The sequence below is a fragment of the Ammospiza nelsoni genome, chromosome 28, assembly GCF_027579445.1.
Source record: "Ammospiza nelsoni isolate bAmmNel1 chromosome 28, bAmmNel1.pri, whole genome shotgun sequence".
Taxonomy (NCBI): Eukaryota; Metazoa; Chordata; class Aves; order Passeriformes; family Passerellidae; genus Ammospiza; species Ammospiza nelsoni.
This window is the reverse complement of record NC_080660.1, coordinates 1,647,946-1,664,992: the sequence shown is the minus strand read 5'-3', so window position 1 is coordinate 1,664,992 and position 17,047 is coordinate 1,647,946. Positions and strand designations below refer to the sequence as shown.

Here is a 17,047-nt window from a genome sequence, read left to right as displayed (position 1 = left end):
TGTCACCCCCATGTCTTTGTCACCCCCCATGGCCTTGTCACCTCCCTGCCAAGTTCTTGTCACCCCCTTCTCTCTGTCACCCCCATGGTCTTGTCACCCCCGTCTTTCGTCACCTCCCTGCCATGTCTTTGTCACCCCCTTCTCTTTGTCACCCCTATGTCCTCCGCCACCCCACCTTGCCACCAGCAAAACTCTGGGGTCCTCCCCCATTTTTGGAGTCCCTTTTTTCCCCATTTTTAGGGTCCCGTTTTTCCCCATTTTGGGGTCTCACCCCCATTGTTGGCGTCCCTATCCCCCCATTTTTAGGGTTCCCTTTTGCCCCCATTTTTGGGGCCCCCTCTTTTCCCCATTTTAAGGTCTCACCCCCCATTTCTGGGGTCCCTTTTCCCCCCATTTTTAGGGTCCCAGCCCCATTTTTAGGGTCTGGTTTTTTCCCCATTTGAGGTCCCACCCCCATTTTTGGAGTCCCTTTTTTCCCCCATTTTTAGGGTCCCCTTTTCACCCATTTTTAGGGTCCCGCTTTTCCCCATTTTGAGATCTCACCCCCATTGCTGGCATCCCTTTCCCCCCATTTTTGGGGCCCCCTCTTTTCCCCATTTTAAGGTCTCACCCCCCATTTCTGGGGTCCCTTTCCCCCCCATTTTTAGGGTCCCCTTTTTTCCCAATTTGGGTCCCACCCCCCATTTTTGGGGTCTCTTTTCCCCCATTTTAGGGTTCCCTTTTCCCCCATTTTTAGGGTCCCAGCCCCATTTTTAGGGTCTGTTTTTTTCCTCATTTGAGGTCCCACCCCCATTTTTGGAGTCCCTTTTTTCCCCATTTTCGGAGTCCCTTTTTTCCCCATTTTTGGAGTCCCTTTTTTCCCCCATTTTTAGGGTCCCCTTTTCACCCATTTTTAGTGTCCCGTTTTTCCCCATTTTGAGGTCTCACCCCCATTTTTAGGGTCCCGTTTTCCCCCATTTTGAGGTCTCACCCCCATTGTTGGCGTCCCTTTCCCCCCATTTTTGAGGTCCCCTCTTTTCCCCATTTTAAGGTCTCACCCCCCATTTCTGGAGTCCCTTTTCCCCCCATTTTTAAGATCCCCTTTTTCCCCCATTTTTAGGGTCTCCATTTTCCCCCCATTCGAGGTCCCACACCCATTTTTGAGCCTTTTTTTTTCCCCCATTTTGGGGTCCCTTTCCCCCATTTTTTGGGTCCCACCCCCATTTTTAGGCTCCCCCTTTCCCCCCCCCCCCTCACCCCAAACCCTTTTCCCCCCTTCCCCACAAAAACCAAACCCGGAGATTGCCCCAAACTCCCGTTTATTACCCAAACCCCCCCAAAAAACGCCCCCAAATCCCTCTGGGAATTTTGGGGGGGGGGTCAGGACAACAAGACCCCCCCGGGCCCCCCCTTGTTCCCCTCGGGGCCGTCCCTGGGGGTGGATTTGGGGTCGTCCTCCCCCACCAGGCGAATGTTGTGGCGTTCCCGAAACTCCGAGAGCTCCCGGCCCTTGGCCTGCAGCTGCTGAGCCAGGGCCTCGATCAGCTTGGAGATCTGGGGGGAAAAAAGGGGAAAATGGGAAATTTGGGAATGTGGGAAATGGGGGGAAAGAGAGAGACTTGGTTAGAGTGGAGATCTGGGGGAAAAACGGGGAAAATGGGGAAATCGGGAATATGGGAAATGTGGGAAATGGGGGAAAAGAGAGAGAATCAATCAGCTTGGAGATCTGGGGGGAAAAACAGGGAAAATGGGAAATTTGGGAATGTGGGAAATGGGGAGAAAGAGAGAGACTTGGTTAGAGTGGAGATCTGGGGGGAAAAATGGGGAAAATGGGGAAATTGGGAATATGGGAAATGGGGGAAATGGGGGAAATGGGGGAAAAGAGAGAGACTTGGTTAGAGTGGAGATCTGGGGAAAAAAACGGGGGAAATGGGAAATTTGGGAATTGGGGAAATGGGGGAAATGGGGAGAAAGAGAGAGATTTGGTTAGAGTGGAGATCTGGGGGGAAAAATGGGGAATATGGGAAATGGGGGAAATGGGGGAAAAGAGAGAGAATCAATCAGCTTGGAGATCTGGGGGGAAAACGGGGAAAATGGGAAATTTGGGAATGTGGGAAATGGGGAGAAAGAGAGAGATTTGGTTAGAGTGGAGATCTGGGGGAAAAAACAGGGAAATTGGGAATATGGGAAATGGGGGAAAAGAGAGAGACTTGGTGAGAGTGGAGATCTGGGGGGAAAAACGGGGAAAATGGGAAATTTGGAATGTGGGAAATGGGGGAAATGGGGGAAAAGAGAGAGAATCAATCAGCTTGGAGATCTGGGGGGAAAAACAGGGAAAATGGGAAATTTGGGAATGTGGGAAATGGGGGAAAAGAGAGAGATTTGGTTAGAGTGGAGATCTGGGGGGTAAAACGGGGAAAATGGGAAAATCGGGAATATGGGAAATGGGGGAAATGAGGGAAAAGAGAGAGATTTGGTTAGAGTGGAGATCTGGGGGGAAAAACAGGGAAAATGGGAAATTTGGGAATGTGGGAAATGGGGGAAAAGAGAGAGACTTGGTTAGAGTGGAGATCTGGGGGGAAAAACGGGGAAAATGGGGAAATTGGGAATATGGGAAATGGGGGAAATGGGGGAAAAGAGGGAGAATCAATCAGCTTGGAGATCTGGGGGGAAAACGGGGAAAATGGGAAATTTGGGAATATGGGAAATGGGTAAAAGAGAGAGATTTGGTTAGAGTGGAGATCTGGGGGGAAAAACGGGGAAAATGGGGAAATTGGGAATATGGGAAATGGGGGAAAAGAGAGAGACTTGGTTAGAGTGGAGATCTGGGGGAAAAACGGGTAAAATGGGAAATTTGGAACAGGGGAAATGGGGGAAAAGAGAGAGACTTGGTTAGAGTGGAGATCTGGGGGAAAAAACAGGGAAAATGGGAAATTTGGGAATTGGGGAAATAGGGGAAAAGAGAGAGACTTGGTTAGAGTGCAGATCTGGGGGGTAAAACGGGGAAAATGGGGAAAATTTGGAATATGGGAAATGGTGGAAATGGGGGAAAAGAGAGAGAATCAATCAGCTTGGAGATCTGGGGGGAAAACGGGGAAAATGGGAAATTTGGGAATATGGGAAATGGGTAAAAGAGAGAGATTTGGTTAGAGTGGAGATCTGGGGGGAAAAACGGGGAAAATGGGGAAAATTTGGAATATGGGAAATGGTGGAAATGGGGGAAAAGAGAGAGAATCAATCAGCTTGGAGATCTGGGGGGAAAACGGGGAAATGGGAAATTTGGGAATATGGGGGAAAAGAGAGACTTGGTAAGAGTGGAGATCTGGGGGGAAAATGGGATTGGGGAAATGGGGAAAAAGAGAGAGAATCAGCTTGAAGATTTGGGGGGAAAATGGGGAAAATGGGAGAATTTGGAACAGGGGAAATGGGGGAAAAGAGAGAGACTTGGTGAGAGTGGAGATCTGGGGGTAAAACGGGGAAAATGGGAAAATTTGGAATATGGGAATTGGGGAAAATGGGGAAAAGAGAGAGAATCAATCAGCTTGGAGATTTGGGAGAAAAACCCAGGAAAATTAGGAAATATGGAAAAAAAACCCCAGGAAATGGGGAAAATGGGGGAAAAGAGAGAGAGAGATTGAAGATCTGGGGGGGAAATGGGAGAACTGGGAAATGGGGGAAATGGGGTTTTTATGGGATCTCAGTGGGTTTGGGGCTATCCCATTGGATTTTTATGGGATCCCAGCAGGTTTAGGGCTATCCCAATGGGTTTTTATGGGATCCCAGGGTGGTTTTGGGGTCACAGACCTGCTCCCTGTTGCTCTCCAGGGCGGGCAGCACCTCCTTGACCGTCCTCTCCACCAGCACGCCCCCGACCATGCGGAAACATTTCCGGGTGGGATCCACCTCGCGCAGGGTCTCGATCACCAGCCTGGGGCAGTGTCCCAAATACACCCCAAATATATCCCAAATACACCCCAAACATACCCCAAATACACCCCAAACATACCCCAAATACACCCCAAACATATCCCAAATATATCCCAAATACACCCCAAACATACGCCAAATATATCCCAAATACACCCCAAACATACCCCAAACATATCCCAAATACACCCCAAACATATCCCAAATATATCCCAAATACACCCCAAACATACCCCAAATACACCCCAAACATATCCCAAATAAACCCCAAACATACCCCAAATACACCCCAAACATATCCCAAATATATCCCAAACATACCCCAAATATATCCCAAATATACCCCAAACATATCCCAAATAAACCCCAAACATATCTGAAATACACCCCAAACATACCCCAAATACACCCCAAACATACCCCAAATACACCCCAAATATATCCCAAACATATCCCAAATACACCCCAAACATACCCCAAATACACCCCAAATGCACCCCAAACATACCCCAAATGCACCCCAAATGCACCCCAAACATACCCCAAACATACCCCAAATACACCCCAAACATACCCCAAATGCACCCCAAATATACCCCAAATACACCCCAAATATATCCCAAATACACCCCAAACACACCCTGATCCACTCCCAACACACCCCAAATCCCCATCCCAAATACACCCCAATCCTGATCCCAAATCCCTGTGCCAAATCCACCCTAAATATACCCCAAACACACCCCAAATCCTCATCCCAAACCTACCCAAATCTCCATCCCAAATCCTGACCCCAAACCCCGCAAACCCCCCAATCCCGCTCCCAAACCCCCCAATCCCGCTCCCAAACTCCCTAATCCCGACCCCAAACCCCCCAATCCTGACCCCAAACCCCCCATTCTTGACCCCAAACCCCCAATCCCCCTCCCAAACCCCCCAATCCTGACCCCAAAGCCCCCAATCCCCCTAATCCCAACCCCAAACACCCCAATCCCGACCCCAAACCCCCCAATCCCCCTCCCAAACCCCCCAATCCCGACCCCAAACCCCCCAATCCCCCTCCCAAACCCCCCAATCCTGACCCCGAACCCCCCAATCCCGCTCCCAAACCCCCCAATCCCGACCCCAAACCCCCCAATCCCGCTCCCAAACTCCCCAATCCTGACCCCAAACCCCCCAATCCTGACCCCAAACTCCCCAATCCCGACCCCAAAACCCCCATCCTTGACCCCCAAACCCCCCAATCCTGACCCCAAACCCCCCAATCCCCCTCCCAAACCCCCTAATCCTGACCCCAAACCCCCATTCTTGACCCCAAACTCCCCCATCCCGACCCCAAACTCCCCAATCCCGCTCCCAAGCCCCCCAATCCCGACCCCAAGCCCCCCAATCCCGACCCCAAGCCCCCCAATCCCCCTAATCCTGCTCCCAAACCCCCCAATCCTGACCCCAAACTCCCCAATCCCGACCCCAAACCCTCCAATCCCGACCCCAAACCCCCCAATCCCGACCCCAAAGCCCCCAAACTGGACCCCTGACCCACGTGTGCTCGTTGAGCTCCAGCTCCAGCTCCGCTGCCTTGGAGGCCAAACCCCGCTGGTCCTGCCGCAGGCGGTTAAACCGGGACACCACCTGCGCCAAACTGGGATCACTGGGATGGACTGGGAGGGCTGGGAATGGACTGGGATGGGAACTGGGGTAACTGGGAGACACTGGGATGGACTGGGAGCCACTGGGAGGGGACTGGGATGGGCTAGAAACCACTGGGAAGGACTGGGAATGGACTGGGAGCCACTGGGAATGGATTGGGATGGGAACTGGGGTAACTGGGAGACACTGGGATGGACTGGGAGCCACTGGGAGGGGCTGGAAATGGATTGGGATGGGAACTGGAACAAACTGGGAGACACTGGGATGGACTGGGAGCCACTGGGAGGGGCTGGAAATCGACTGGGAACCACTGGGATGAGCTGGGAATGGACTGGGAAGGCTGGGAGGGGCTGGGAATGGACTGGGATCACAGGGTGGGGACTGGGAATGGACTGGGAGCCACTGGGAATGGACTGGGATGGACTGGGAGGGCTGGGAATGGATTGGGATGGGAACTGGAACAAACTGGGGGGCACTGGGATGGACTGGTGGGGAGAACTGGGTTAACTGGGAGCCACTGGAATGGACTGGGATGGACTGGGAATGGACTGGGATGGACTGGGAGGGGCTGGGAATGGATTGGGATGGGAACTGGAACAAACTGGGGGGCACTGGGATGGACTGGGAACCACTGGGATGAGCTGGGAATGGACTGGGAAGGCTAGGAGGGGCTGGGAGGGGCTAGGAATAGACTGGGAATGGACTGGGAATGGACTGGGAATGGATTGGGATAGGAACTGGAACAAACTGGGAGGCACTGGGATGGACTGGGGGGGGAACTGGGTTAACTGGGAGCCACTGGGATGAGCTGGGAATGGACTGGGAGCCACTGGGAGGGGCTGGGAATGCACTGGGATGGGACTGGTACAGATTGGGAGCCACTGGGACAGACTGGGGAGGGCTAGGATGGGAACTGGGTTAACTGGGAGCCACTGGGATGGACTGGGGTGGACTGAAAGACACTGAAAATGGACTGGGATGGGCTGAGATGGGACTGGGAGGGACTGGGAATGGGATGGGAAAAACTGGGAAAAACCAGGATTGGGATAAATCAGGACTGGAGAAACGGGAGTGGGACTGGACTGGGGCAAACTGGGAATGGGGAACTGGGAATGGGATTGGAGAGTTCAGAATGGGACGGACTGGGATCAACTGGGATTGGACTGGGATGAACCAGGATCAGGATAAACAGGGATTGGGGAACTGGGAATGGGATAAACCCCTGGGATTGGGGTTGGGATCCCACTGGGGGCTTGGGGAGCCCCCCGGGATGAGAGGGAACGCCTCAACTCCAAAGCAGCACCCCCAACCTTATCAGAAACCCTTCCCCATTATCAGCGACCCCTCCTCATTATCAGGGACCCCTCCCCATCATCACGGACCCCTCCTTGTTATCAAGGACCCCTCCCCGTCATCAGGGACCTGTCTCCCCTTATCAGGGATCCCTCTCCGTTATCACAGAGCCCTCTCCATTATTACCGTCTCCTCCTTGTTATCAAGGACCCCTTCCCGTTATCAGGGACCCCTCCCCATCATCACGGACCCCTCCTTTTTATCAAGGACCCCTCCCCATTATCAGGGACCTGTTCCCCCTTATCAGGGGACTCCTCCTCGTTATCAGGGATCCCTCTCCATTATCACAGAACCCTCTCCATTATCACCGTCTCCTCCTTGTTATCAAGGACCCCTCCCCGTTATCAGGGACCCCTCCCCGTTATCAAGGACCCCTCCCCATTATCAGGGACCCTTCCCTCACTCCCATCCCCCCCCTCCCACAGACCCCCCTCATCCCCACCTTCCCCTCGCTCTCCCCTCACTCCTCCTCCCCTCACATCACCCAGGGACCCCTCCCCATGTCCCGGTCCCCCCGGACCTGCTCAGCGCTCAGCCCCTTCCCCGCCGGGGCCGCCCCTCGCCCCTTCCCCGGCTCCGCCATCTTGTCCCGCTCGGCTCCGCCCCTTCCGCTCCCGCCGCGCTCGCGCCGCCGCCACTTCCGGCCGCCATCTTGGGTGAGGGTGAGGCGGCGCCGCCGCCATTTTGGGTGAGGGCAGCGCCTGGAGGGGGGGGACTTTGGCCGCGTTGCCGCCGGCGGGGAATGTGCGGGAATGGGGGCGAGAAACGGGGAAAAATGGGGGGAAAAAAGGGGTTTGGGATGGGGGGAGGGCGGAGGTGCGGGGATTTGGGGGTTGGAGACGGGTAGGGGGGGTGGTGGGGGTAGTTTGGGGGTGTTTGGGGCACTATGGGAGGTGTTTGGGGCAGTTTGAGGGGGTCTGGGGTAGTTTTGGGGATGTTTGGGGCAGTTTGGGGGTGTTTGAGGCAGTTCCGGGGCGTGTTTGGGATAGTTTGAGGGGGTCTAGGGTAGTTGTAGGGGTGCTTGGGGCAATTTTGGGTGTTTGGGGGGTCTGGGAGCAGTTTTGGGGTGCTTGGGGGTACTTTGGGACCAACATTGGGGTAGCTGAGGGCATTTAGGGGGGGGTCAAGGGGCAGTTAGGGGTCACACCTGGGGCAGTTTTGGGTGTGTTTGGGGCAGTTTTGGTTGAGTTCCAGGTGCCCCCCCAGCCGTGTGACCCCTCCCCAATTTGGGGTGTCCCCCCCCCCCCCCAGGCTGAGGGTGGCCCCTCGGGCCCTGCTGTGCTGCCCCCCGAGAGCCTCGAGAGGCCCCCAGAGCTCCAGCACCGCGGGCAGGTACGGGGAGAACCCCAAAAACCCCAGGGGGACCCCAAAAATCCCGTGGAAGCCCCCAAAACCCCAGGGGAGGGGGCTGAGGGTGACCCTGGGGGTGATCCCAGTTGTGTGGGGGGCGTTCAAGAGTGACCTTGCCCCCCATGGGGTCACCTGGGGTGTCCCTGTCCCCAAGGGGGTGGCCTGTGATGTGACCCCAGTGCCCATAGGGTGACCCCAATCCCTTTGAGGTGTCCCATGGGGTCACACCAGTCCCCATGGGGTGCCCTTGGTGTCCCCATGCGTGTGTCCTCCTGTCACTGTGAGGTCTCCTCAGTGTCCCATAACCATGGCAGTGTCCCCAGACCTATTGATGTCCCCCTGTCCCTCACAGTGTCCCCTCCCCACATCCCCACAGCCATGGCAGCTCCCCCAGACCCGGCAGTGTCCCCAGACCCCCTCAGTGTCCCCAGACCCGTTGATGTCCCCCTGTCCCTCACAATGTCCCCTCCCTGCAGCCCTGTGGCTATGGCAGCGCCCCCAGACCTTGCAGTGTCCCCCTGAGTCCCTCACAGTGTCCCCTCCTCACAGCCATGGCAGCGTGCCCAGTCCCCACAGTGTCCCCAGACCTATTGGTGTCCCCAGATGTGGTGGTGTCCCCTGTCCCTCTGAGGTCCCCTCAGTGTCCCATAACCATGGCAGTGTCCCCTGGCCCATTGGTGCCCCAGGACCCCTCCATGTCCTCAGACCCCTCAGTGTCCCTAGGCCCATTGCTGTCCCCCTGTCCCTCACGGTGTCCCCTCCCCACAGCCATGGCAGCACTCCTGGCCCCCTCAGTGTCCTCAGACCCCACGGTGTCTCCAGGCCCATTGGTGTCCCCCTGTCCCTCACGGTGTCCCCTCCCCACAGCCCCGCAGCCATGGCAGCACCCCCAGCCCCCGCAGTGTCCCCAGACCCATTGGAGTCCCCCTGTCCCTTCAGGTCCCTCACGGTGTCCCCTGCCCGCAGCCCCGCAGCCATGGCAGCGTCCCCAGATCCCTCAGTGTCCCCAGACGCATTGGTGTCCCTCACGGTGTCCCCTCCCCACAGCCCCGCAGCCATGGCAGCACCCCCAGCCCCCACAGTGTCCCCAGGCCCATTGGTGTCCCTCACAATGTCCCCTCCCCGCAGCCATGGCAGCGTCCCCAGCCCCCGCAGTGTCCCCAGGCCCATTGATGTCCCCCAGACCCCTCGGTGTCCCTGTGTCTCTCATGGTGTCCCCTCCCCGCAGCCCCACAGCCATGGCAGCACCCCCAGATCCCTCAGTGTCCCCAGACCCATTGGTGTCCCCAGGCCCATCAGTGTCCCCCAGACCCCTCGGTGTCCCTGTGTCCCTCATGGTGTCCCCTTCCCTGCAGCCCCACAGCCATGGCAGCTCCCTCAGACCCCTCGGTGTCCCCAGACCCATTAGTGTCCCCCTGTCCCTTCAGGTCCCTCACAATGTCCCCTCCCCACAGCCCCGCAGCCATGGCAGCTCTCCCAGACCCCTCAGTGTCCCAGACCCGTTGGTGTCCCCCTGTCCCTCACGGTGTCCCCTCCCCACAGCCATGGCAGCACCCCCAGATCCCTCAGTGTCCCCAGGCCCATTGGTGTCCCCAGGCCCATCAGTGTCCCCCAGACCCCTCAGTGTCCTCCTGTCCCTCACGGTGTCCCCTCCCCACAGCCATGGCAGCACCCCCAGCCCCCGCAGTGTCCCCAGGCCCATTGGTGTCCCTCACAATGTCCCCTCCCCACAGCCCCGCAGCCATGGCAGCGTCCCCAGTCCCTGCAGTGTCCCCAGGCCCATTGGTGTCCCCCTGTCCCTTCAGGTCCCTCACGGTGTCCCCTCCCCGCAGCCCCACAGCCATGGCAGTGTCCCCAGCCCCCGCAGTGTCCCCAGACCCCTCGGTGTCCTCCTGTCCCTCACGGTGTCCCCTGCCCGCAGCCCCGCAGCCATGGCAGCGTCCCCAGCCCCCGCAGTGTCCCCAGGCCCCCCGGGCGGGCTGGTGGCGGTGGCCCAGGTGACATCCACGGCGGACAAGGAGCACAACTGGCGGCAGTGCTCGGCGCTGGTGCGGCGCGCGGCCGCCATGGGCGCCCGGGCCGTGTTCCTGCCCGAGGGCTTCGACTTCATCGGGGACAGTGCCCAGCACAGCCTGCAGCTGGCAGAGCCCCTGCACGGGGACACCGTGGGGCGCTACCGGCAGCTGGCCAGGTACGGGCACCGCGGGGGCACCGGGGGTGGCGCTGTGTGTGTCGCTGTGTGTCCCCGGGGGATGGCACCGTGTGTGTGTGTGTGTCGCTGTGTGTCCCCGAGGGATGGCACTGTGTGTTCCTAGGGAATGTCATTGTGTGTCCCCAGGGGATGGCACTGTGTGTGTGTGTGTGTCACTGTGTGTCCCCAGGGGATGTCACTGTGTGTGTGTGTGTGTGTCACTGTGTGTCCCCAGGGGATGTCACTCTGTGTGTGTGTGTGTGTCACTGTGTGTCCCCAGGGGATGTCACTCTGTGTGTGTGTGTGTGTCACTGTGTGTCCCCAGGGGATGGCACTGTGTGTGTGTGTGTGTCACTGTGTGTCCCCAGGGGATGGCACTGTGTGTGTGTGTGTGTCACTGTGTGTCCCCAGGGGATGGCACTGTGTGTGTGTGTGTGTCACTGTGTGTCCCCAGGGGATGTCACTCTGTGTGTGTGTGTGTCGCTGTGTGTCCCCAGGGGATGTCACTCTGTGTGTGTGTGTGTCGCTGTGTGTCCCCGGGGGATGGCACTGTGTGTGCGTCACTGTGTGTTCTAAGGGAATGTGACCTTGTGTTCCTAGGGAATGTCATTGTGTGTCCCCAGGGGATGGCACTGTGTGTGTGTGTGTGTGTCACCGTGTGTCCCCAGGGAATGTGACAGTGTGTCTCTAGGGAATGTCACTGTGTGTCACCGTGTGTCCCCAGGGAATGACAGTGTGTCCCTAGGGAATGTCACTGTGTGTCACCATGTGTCCCCAGGGGATGACACTGTGTGTGTGAGTGTGTCACCGTGTGTCCCCAGGGAGTGTGACAGTGTGTCCCCAGGGGATGGCACTGTGTGTGTGTCACCGTGTGTCCCCAGGGAATGTGACAGTGTGTCCCCAGGGGATGTCACTCTGTGTGTCCCCAGGGGATGACATTGTGTCCCTAGGGAGTGTCATTGTGTGTCCCCAAGGGATGTCACTCTGTGTGTGTGTGTGTGTGTGTGTGTGTGTGTGTCACTGTGTGTCACTGTGTGTCCCCAGGGAATGTGACAGTGTGTGTCCTTGGGGAATGTCACTGTGTGTCACCGTGTGTCCCCAGGGAATGACAGTGTGTTCCTAGGGAATGTCACTGTGTGTATGTCACCATGTGTCCCCCAGGGAATGTCATGGTGTGTCCCTAGGAAATGACAGTGCCCCCAGGGGATGTCACTGCATGTCCCTTGGGAATGTCACTGTGTGTGTGTCACCATGTGTCCCCAGGGGATGTCACCGTGTGTCCCCAGGAAATGTCACTGTGTGTCCCTAGGGAATGTGCTCCTAGGGAATGTCACCGCATGTGTCCTCAAGGAATGTCACTGTGTGTCCCCAGGGAATGTCACCATGTGTCCCCAGGCCACATCCCTCTGTGTCTCCAGGGAATGTCACTGTGTGTGCCCAGGAATGTCCCTCTGTGTCCCCAGGCCCTGCCACTCTGTGTCCCCAGGAGTGTCCCTGTGTGTCCCCAGGCCATGTCCCTCTGTCCCCAGGAGTGTCCCTGTGTGTCCCCAGGGAGTGTGACGTGTGGCTGTCCCTCGGGGGTTTCCACGAGCGTGGCCAGGACTGGGACAGCACCGGCCGCATCTACAACTGTCACCTGCTGCTGGACAACTCGGGTGGGACACGGCCTTCCTGACCCTGTGCCACCCTGTGCCACCCCTGTGCCACCCCTGTGCCACCCCTGTGTCACCTCTGTGTCCCCCAGTCCCTGTGTCCCCGACTTTCCCAACCCTTGGATGTCCCTGTGTCCCCACTGTCCCCAGTCCCCTCTGGCTGTCCCCGTATGTGGTGGTGGCCGTGTCCCCACCATTCCCACCCCCTGGCTGTCCCTGCTGTCCCAATGTCCCCAATGCCTGTGGCTGTCCCCAATCCCCATGGCTGTCCTCACTGTCCCCAATGCCTCTGGCTGTCCCCAACCCCTCAGTGGCTGTCCCCAGTGTCCCCAATCCCCCTGGTGGCTGTCCCCAGGCTCTCTGGTGGCTGTCCCCAGTGTCCCCAATCCCCCTGGTGGCTGTCCCCAGGCTCTCTGGTGGCTGTCCCCAGTGTCCCCAATCCCCCTGTGGCTGTCCCCAGGCTCTGTGGTGGCTGTCCCCAGTGTCCCCAGGCTCGGTGGTGGCTGTCCCCAGTGTCCCCAACCCCTTGGTGGCTGTCCCCAGGCTCTCTGGTGGCCGCGTACCTGCACCATTCCCAACTCCTGGCAGTCCCCACTGTCCCCAGCGTCCCCAGGCTCGGTGGTGGCTGTCCCCAGTGTCCCCAACCCCTTGGTGGCTGTCCCCAGGCTCAGTGGTGGCTGTCCCCAGTGTCCCCAACCCCTTGGTGGCTGTCCCCAACCCCTTGGTGGCTGTCCCCAGACTCTGTGGTGGCTGTCCCCAGTGTCCCCAACCCCTGGTGGCTGTTCCCAGCCCCTTGGTGGCTGTCCCCAGACTCTCTGATGGCTGTCCCCAGTGTCCCCAACCCCTTGGTGGCTGTCCCCAACCCCTTGGTGGCTGTCCCCAACCCCTTGGTGGCTGTCCCCAGGCTCGGTGGTGGCCCTGTACCGCAAGCTGCACCTGTTTGACGCGGCGCTGCCGGGGCAGCCGGCGCTGAGCGAGAGCTCCTTCACCAACCCTGGCCAGGAGCTGCTGCCCCCCATCGACACCCCCGTGGGCAAGGTACGGCCCCTGCTGTCCCCAAGTGTCCCCAAGTGTCCCCAAGTGTCCCCTGCCTTCACTGATCCCTGCGATTCCCAAAAACACCTGGGGTTGGTTGTGCGTCACAGCCTGTGGTACCCAGAGCTGACCCCAGCCCTGACCCCTGACCTCACAGTGCCCAGGGTGTCCCCAATGTCCCCAATGTCCCCAGGCGGGGCTGGCCGTGTGCTATGACCTGCGCTTCCCAGGGCTGTCCCCAATGTCCCCAATGTCCCCAATGTCCCCAGGTGGGGCTGGCCGTGTGCTATGACCTGCGCTTCCCGGAGCTGGCCCAGGGTGTCCCCAATGTCCCCAGTGTCCCCAATGTCCCCAGGTGGGGCTGGCCGTGTGCTATGACCTGCGCTTCCCGGAGCTGGCCCAGGCCCTGCGCGGGGCCGGTGCCCAAATCCTGACCTTCCCCTCGGCCTTCACCGTCCCCACCGGAGCTGCGCACTGGGAGGTGAGGGGACAACCATGGAGGGCTTGGGGACACGCTGGGGGGGGGGGTTGGGGACGCTCATGTTGGGGCTGGGGACACCTCTGGGGAGGTTGGGGTGCCTGTGCCATTGATTGTCCCCCATGTCCCCTGGTTCTGTCCCCTGGGTGACACACCTGTCCTTTCCCAGTGACAGCACTGTCCCCTGAGGTGCTGCTGCGTGTCCTTGTCATCGAGTGTCCCTTGTGTCCCCCTTAGTGACACCCCTGTGTCCCCCATGTCCCCTCGGTGACCCTGCTGTCCCCCAGGTGCTGCTGCGTGCCCGTGCCATCGAGTGCCCCCCATGTCCCCCTTGGTGACACCCCTATGTGCCCATGTCCCCCTTCAGTGTCCCCCTGTCCCCGCGTGCTGCTGCGTGCCCGTGCCATCGAGTGCCCCCTGTGTCCCCCTGTCCCCTCAGTGTCCCCCTGTCCCCGCGTGCTGCTGCGTGCCCATGCCATCGAGTGCCCCCCGTCCCCTCAGTGTCCCCCTGTCCCCTCAGTGTCCCCATTGTCCCCCAGGTGCTGCTGCGTGCCCGTGCCATCGAGTGCCCCCCCCATCCCCTCAGTGTCCCACTGTCCCCAGGTGCTGCTGCGTGCCCGTGCCATCGAGTGCCCCCCGTCCCCTCAGTGTCCCCCTGTCCCCTCAGTGTCCCCATTGTCCCCAGGTGCTGCTGCGTGCCCGTGCCATCGAGTGCCCCCCATCCCCTCAGTGTCCCCCTGTCCCCAGGTGCTGCTGCGTGCCCGTGCCATCGAGTGCCCCCTGTCCCCTCAGTGTCCCCCTGTCCCCAGGTGCTGCTGCGTGCCCGTGCCATCGAGTGCCAGTGCTACGTGGTGGCCGCGGCGCAGACCGGCCGCCACAACGCCGCCCGCGCGTCCTTCGGTCACTCGCTGGTGGCCGATCCCTGGGGCACCGTGGTGGCACAGTGCCACGAGGGGCCGGGGCTGTGCCTGGCCCACATCGACCTGCCCTACCTGGAGCAGGTGCGCAGGCAGCTGCCCGTGCACGGCCACCGCCGGGGGGACATCTACGGGACGCTGACGGGGACACCGGGGACACCGGGGACGTGATGGCGCCGGGCGTGGGGCGAATCCGCTCGGAGTTTGCACCGGGTTTGCTTTTCTGTCCCCAAAATGGGATGGCACAGCGTGTCCTCCCTGCTCTTTTTGGGGTCCCAAATCAGTCCCAAATCTCCTACAATTCAGCCCCAAATCAGCATCAGTTCAGTCTGAAATCAATCCCAAATGTGCATCAATTCAGCCCCAAATATGCATCAATTCAGTCTGAAATCAATCCCAAATGTGCATCAATTCAGCCCCAAATCAGTCCCAAATCTCCTACAATTCAGCCCCAAATCAGCATCAGTTCAGTCTGAAATCAATCCCAATGTGCATCAATTCAGCCCCAAATCAGCCCCAAATGTGCATAAATTCAGTCTGAAATCAATCCCAAATGTGCATCAATTCAGCCCCAAATATGCATCAATTCAGTCTGAAATCAATCCCAAATGTGCATCAATTCAGCCCCAAATCAGTCCCAAATCTCCTACAATTCAGCCCCAAATCAGCATCAGTTCAGTCTGAAATCAATCCCAATGTGCATCAATTCAGCCCCAAATCAGCCCCAAATGTGCATAAATTCAGTCTGAAATCAATCCCAAATGTGCATCAATTCAGCCCCAAATCAGCATCAATTCAGTCTGAAATCAATCCCAAATGTGCATCAATTCAGCCCCAAATCAGTCCCAAATCTCCTACAATTCAGCCCCAAATCAGCATCAGTTCAGTCTGAAATCAATCCCAATGTGCATCAATTCAGCCCCAAATCAGCCCCAAATGTGCATAAATTCAGTCTGAAATCAACCCCAAATGTGCATCAATTCAGCCCCAAATCAGCCCCAAATGTGCATAAATTCAGTCTGAAATCAATCCCAAATGTGCATCAATTCAGCCCCAAAACAGCCCCAAATCAGTCCCAAATCTCCTACAATTCAGCCCCAAATCAGCATCAATTCAGTCTGAAATCAATCCCAAATGTGCATCAATTCAGCCCCAAAACAGCCCCAAATCAGTCCCAAATCTGCCCTTTTGTACCCAAAACTGAATGGCACAATGTGTCCCCCCTGCTCTTTTTGGGGTCCCAAATCAGCTCCAAATCCCCATCAAATCTGCACCAATTCAACCCCAAATCAGTTCCAAATCTGCATCAATACAGCCCCAAATATGCATCAATTCAGTCTGAAATCAATCCCAAATGTGCATCAATTCAGCCCCAAATCTGCCCTTTTGTACCCAAAACTGAATGGCACAATGTGTCCTCTCTGCTCTTTTTGGGGTCCCAAATCAGCCCCAAATCTCCTACAATTCAGCCCCAAATCAGCCCCAAATCTGCACCAATTCAACCCCAAATCAGTTCCAAATCTGCATCAATTCAGCCCCAAATCTGCCCTTTTGGTCCTCAAAATGGAACAGCATAATGTGTCCTCCCTGCTCTTTTTGGGGTCCCAAATCAGTCCCAAATCTCCATCAATTCTGAATCAATTCAGCCCCAAATCTGCACCAATTCAGCCCTAAATCAGCCTTAAATCTGCCCTGTTTGTCCCCAAAATGGAAGGGCACAATGTGACCCCCCTTTCTTTTTGGGGGGCCCCAAATCTGCACCAATTCAGCCCCAAATATTCTCCCAAATCTTCACCAATTCAGCCCCAAATCAATCCCAAATCTGCCCTTTTTGTCCCCAAAATGAAATGCCACAACATGTCCTCCCTGCTCTCCTTTTGGGGGGTCCCCACTCTTTTTTGGGGTCCTGATTCAGCCCCAAATTTACTCCAATTCTGCATCAATTTAGCCCAAAATTGACCCTGAATCTGGCCCAATTTACACCAAATCTGCTCCAAATCAGCCTTTTTGTCCCCAAAGTGAAACAGCACAAGGTGTCCCCCTTCTTTTTTGCGGGGAGTCCCAAATCTGCTCTGAAACTGCCCCAAAATCAACCCCAAATCTGCTTTGAATCAGCCCCAAATCTGCCCCAATTCACCCCAAAATCTGCATCAATTCACCCCCAAATCAGCCCGAATTTGCACTGAATCAGCACTTTTGTCCCCAAATGGGATTTCCACTTTTTGGGGGGTTCCCCCTTTTTTAGGGGTTTTGGGGGAGGAGGATTTTCTTTCTATTAAAATTTGAAAAATACAAAAATCCCAGGAAATGACCCCAAAGTGTGGAGAAATTTTGGGATGGGAAGGACTGGGGACAACCCTGAACCCCCCAAATGCTGGGTGGGAATGGGGGGAAAAACAAGAAAAATGGGAAAAACTCCATCCCTGTTGGGTTTTGGGGGAAAATGGGAATTTTTGGGGGGAAAACCAGGGATTTGGGGATAAAAATGGGAATTTTGGGGGAATTTGCCATTTGC

The 17,047-nt window shown here is 57.3% G+C and overlaps 2 protein-coding genes across 2 annotated transcripts; one reads left to right on the top strand and one right to left on the bottom strand.

Annotated features, from left to right (window-relative positions):
- Positions 1-1,281: 1,281 nt before the first annotated feature.
- Positions 1,282-7,507, bottom strand: PFDN2 (prefoldin subunit 2). The gene is made up of 4 exons (XM_059490245.1): positions 7,430-7,507; positions 5,450-5,538; positions 3,784-3,907; positions 1,282-1,533 (listed from the first exon to the last, which is right to left on the bottom strand). Exons 1-4 carry the CDS (start codon positions 7,490-7,492, stop codon positions 1,360-1,362), a joined length of 450 nt encoding a protein of 149 aa, XP_059346228.1. The 5' UTR covers positions 7,493-7,507; the 3' UTR covers positions 1,282-1,359.
- A 154-nt stretch (positions 7,508-7,661) lies between these two features.
- Positions 7,662-16,844, top strand: NIT1 (nitrilase 1). Its single transcript, XM_059490057.1, has 7 exons — positions 7,662-7,667; positions 8,048-8,241; positions 10,181-10,450; positions 12,002-12,105; positions 13,007-13,140; positions 13,493-13,618; positions 14,425-16,844. Exons 1-7 carry the CDS (start codon positions 7,662-7,664, stop codon positions 14,701-14,703), a joined length of 1,113 nt encoding a protein of 370 aa, XP_059346040.1. The 3' UTR covers positions 14,704-16,844.
- The last annotated feature ends 203 nt before the right edge of the window (positions 16,845-17,047 follow it).

Bases quoted from the DNA above. Each gene is read 5' to 3' on its own strand.
- NIT1 (XM_059490057.1), top strand. The intron at 10,451-12,001 runs GTACGGGCACCG...GTGTGTCCCCAG, and splicing joins CGCTACCGGCAGCTGGCCAG to GGAGTGTGACGTGTGGCTGT. The intron at 12,106-13,006 runs GTGGGACACGGC...GGCTGTCCCCAG, and splicing joins CCTGCTGCTGGACAACTCGG to GCTCGGTGGTGGCCCTGTAC.
- PFDN2 (XM_059490245.1), bottom strand. From the start codon at position 7,492: ATGGCGGAGCCGGGGAAGGGGCGAGGGGCGGCCCCGGCGGGGAAGGGG. The intron at 3,908-5,449 runs GTGGGTCAGGGG...ACACTGCCCCAG, and splicing joins CTGGAGCTCAACGAGCACAC to GCTGGTGATCGAGACCCTGC. The intron at 1,534-3,783 runs GTCTGTGACCCC...TTTTCCCCCCAG, and splicing joins TGGAGAGCAACAGGGAGCAG to ATCTCCAAGCTGATCGAGGC.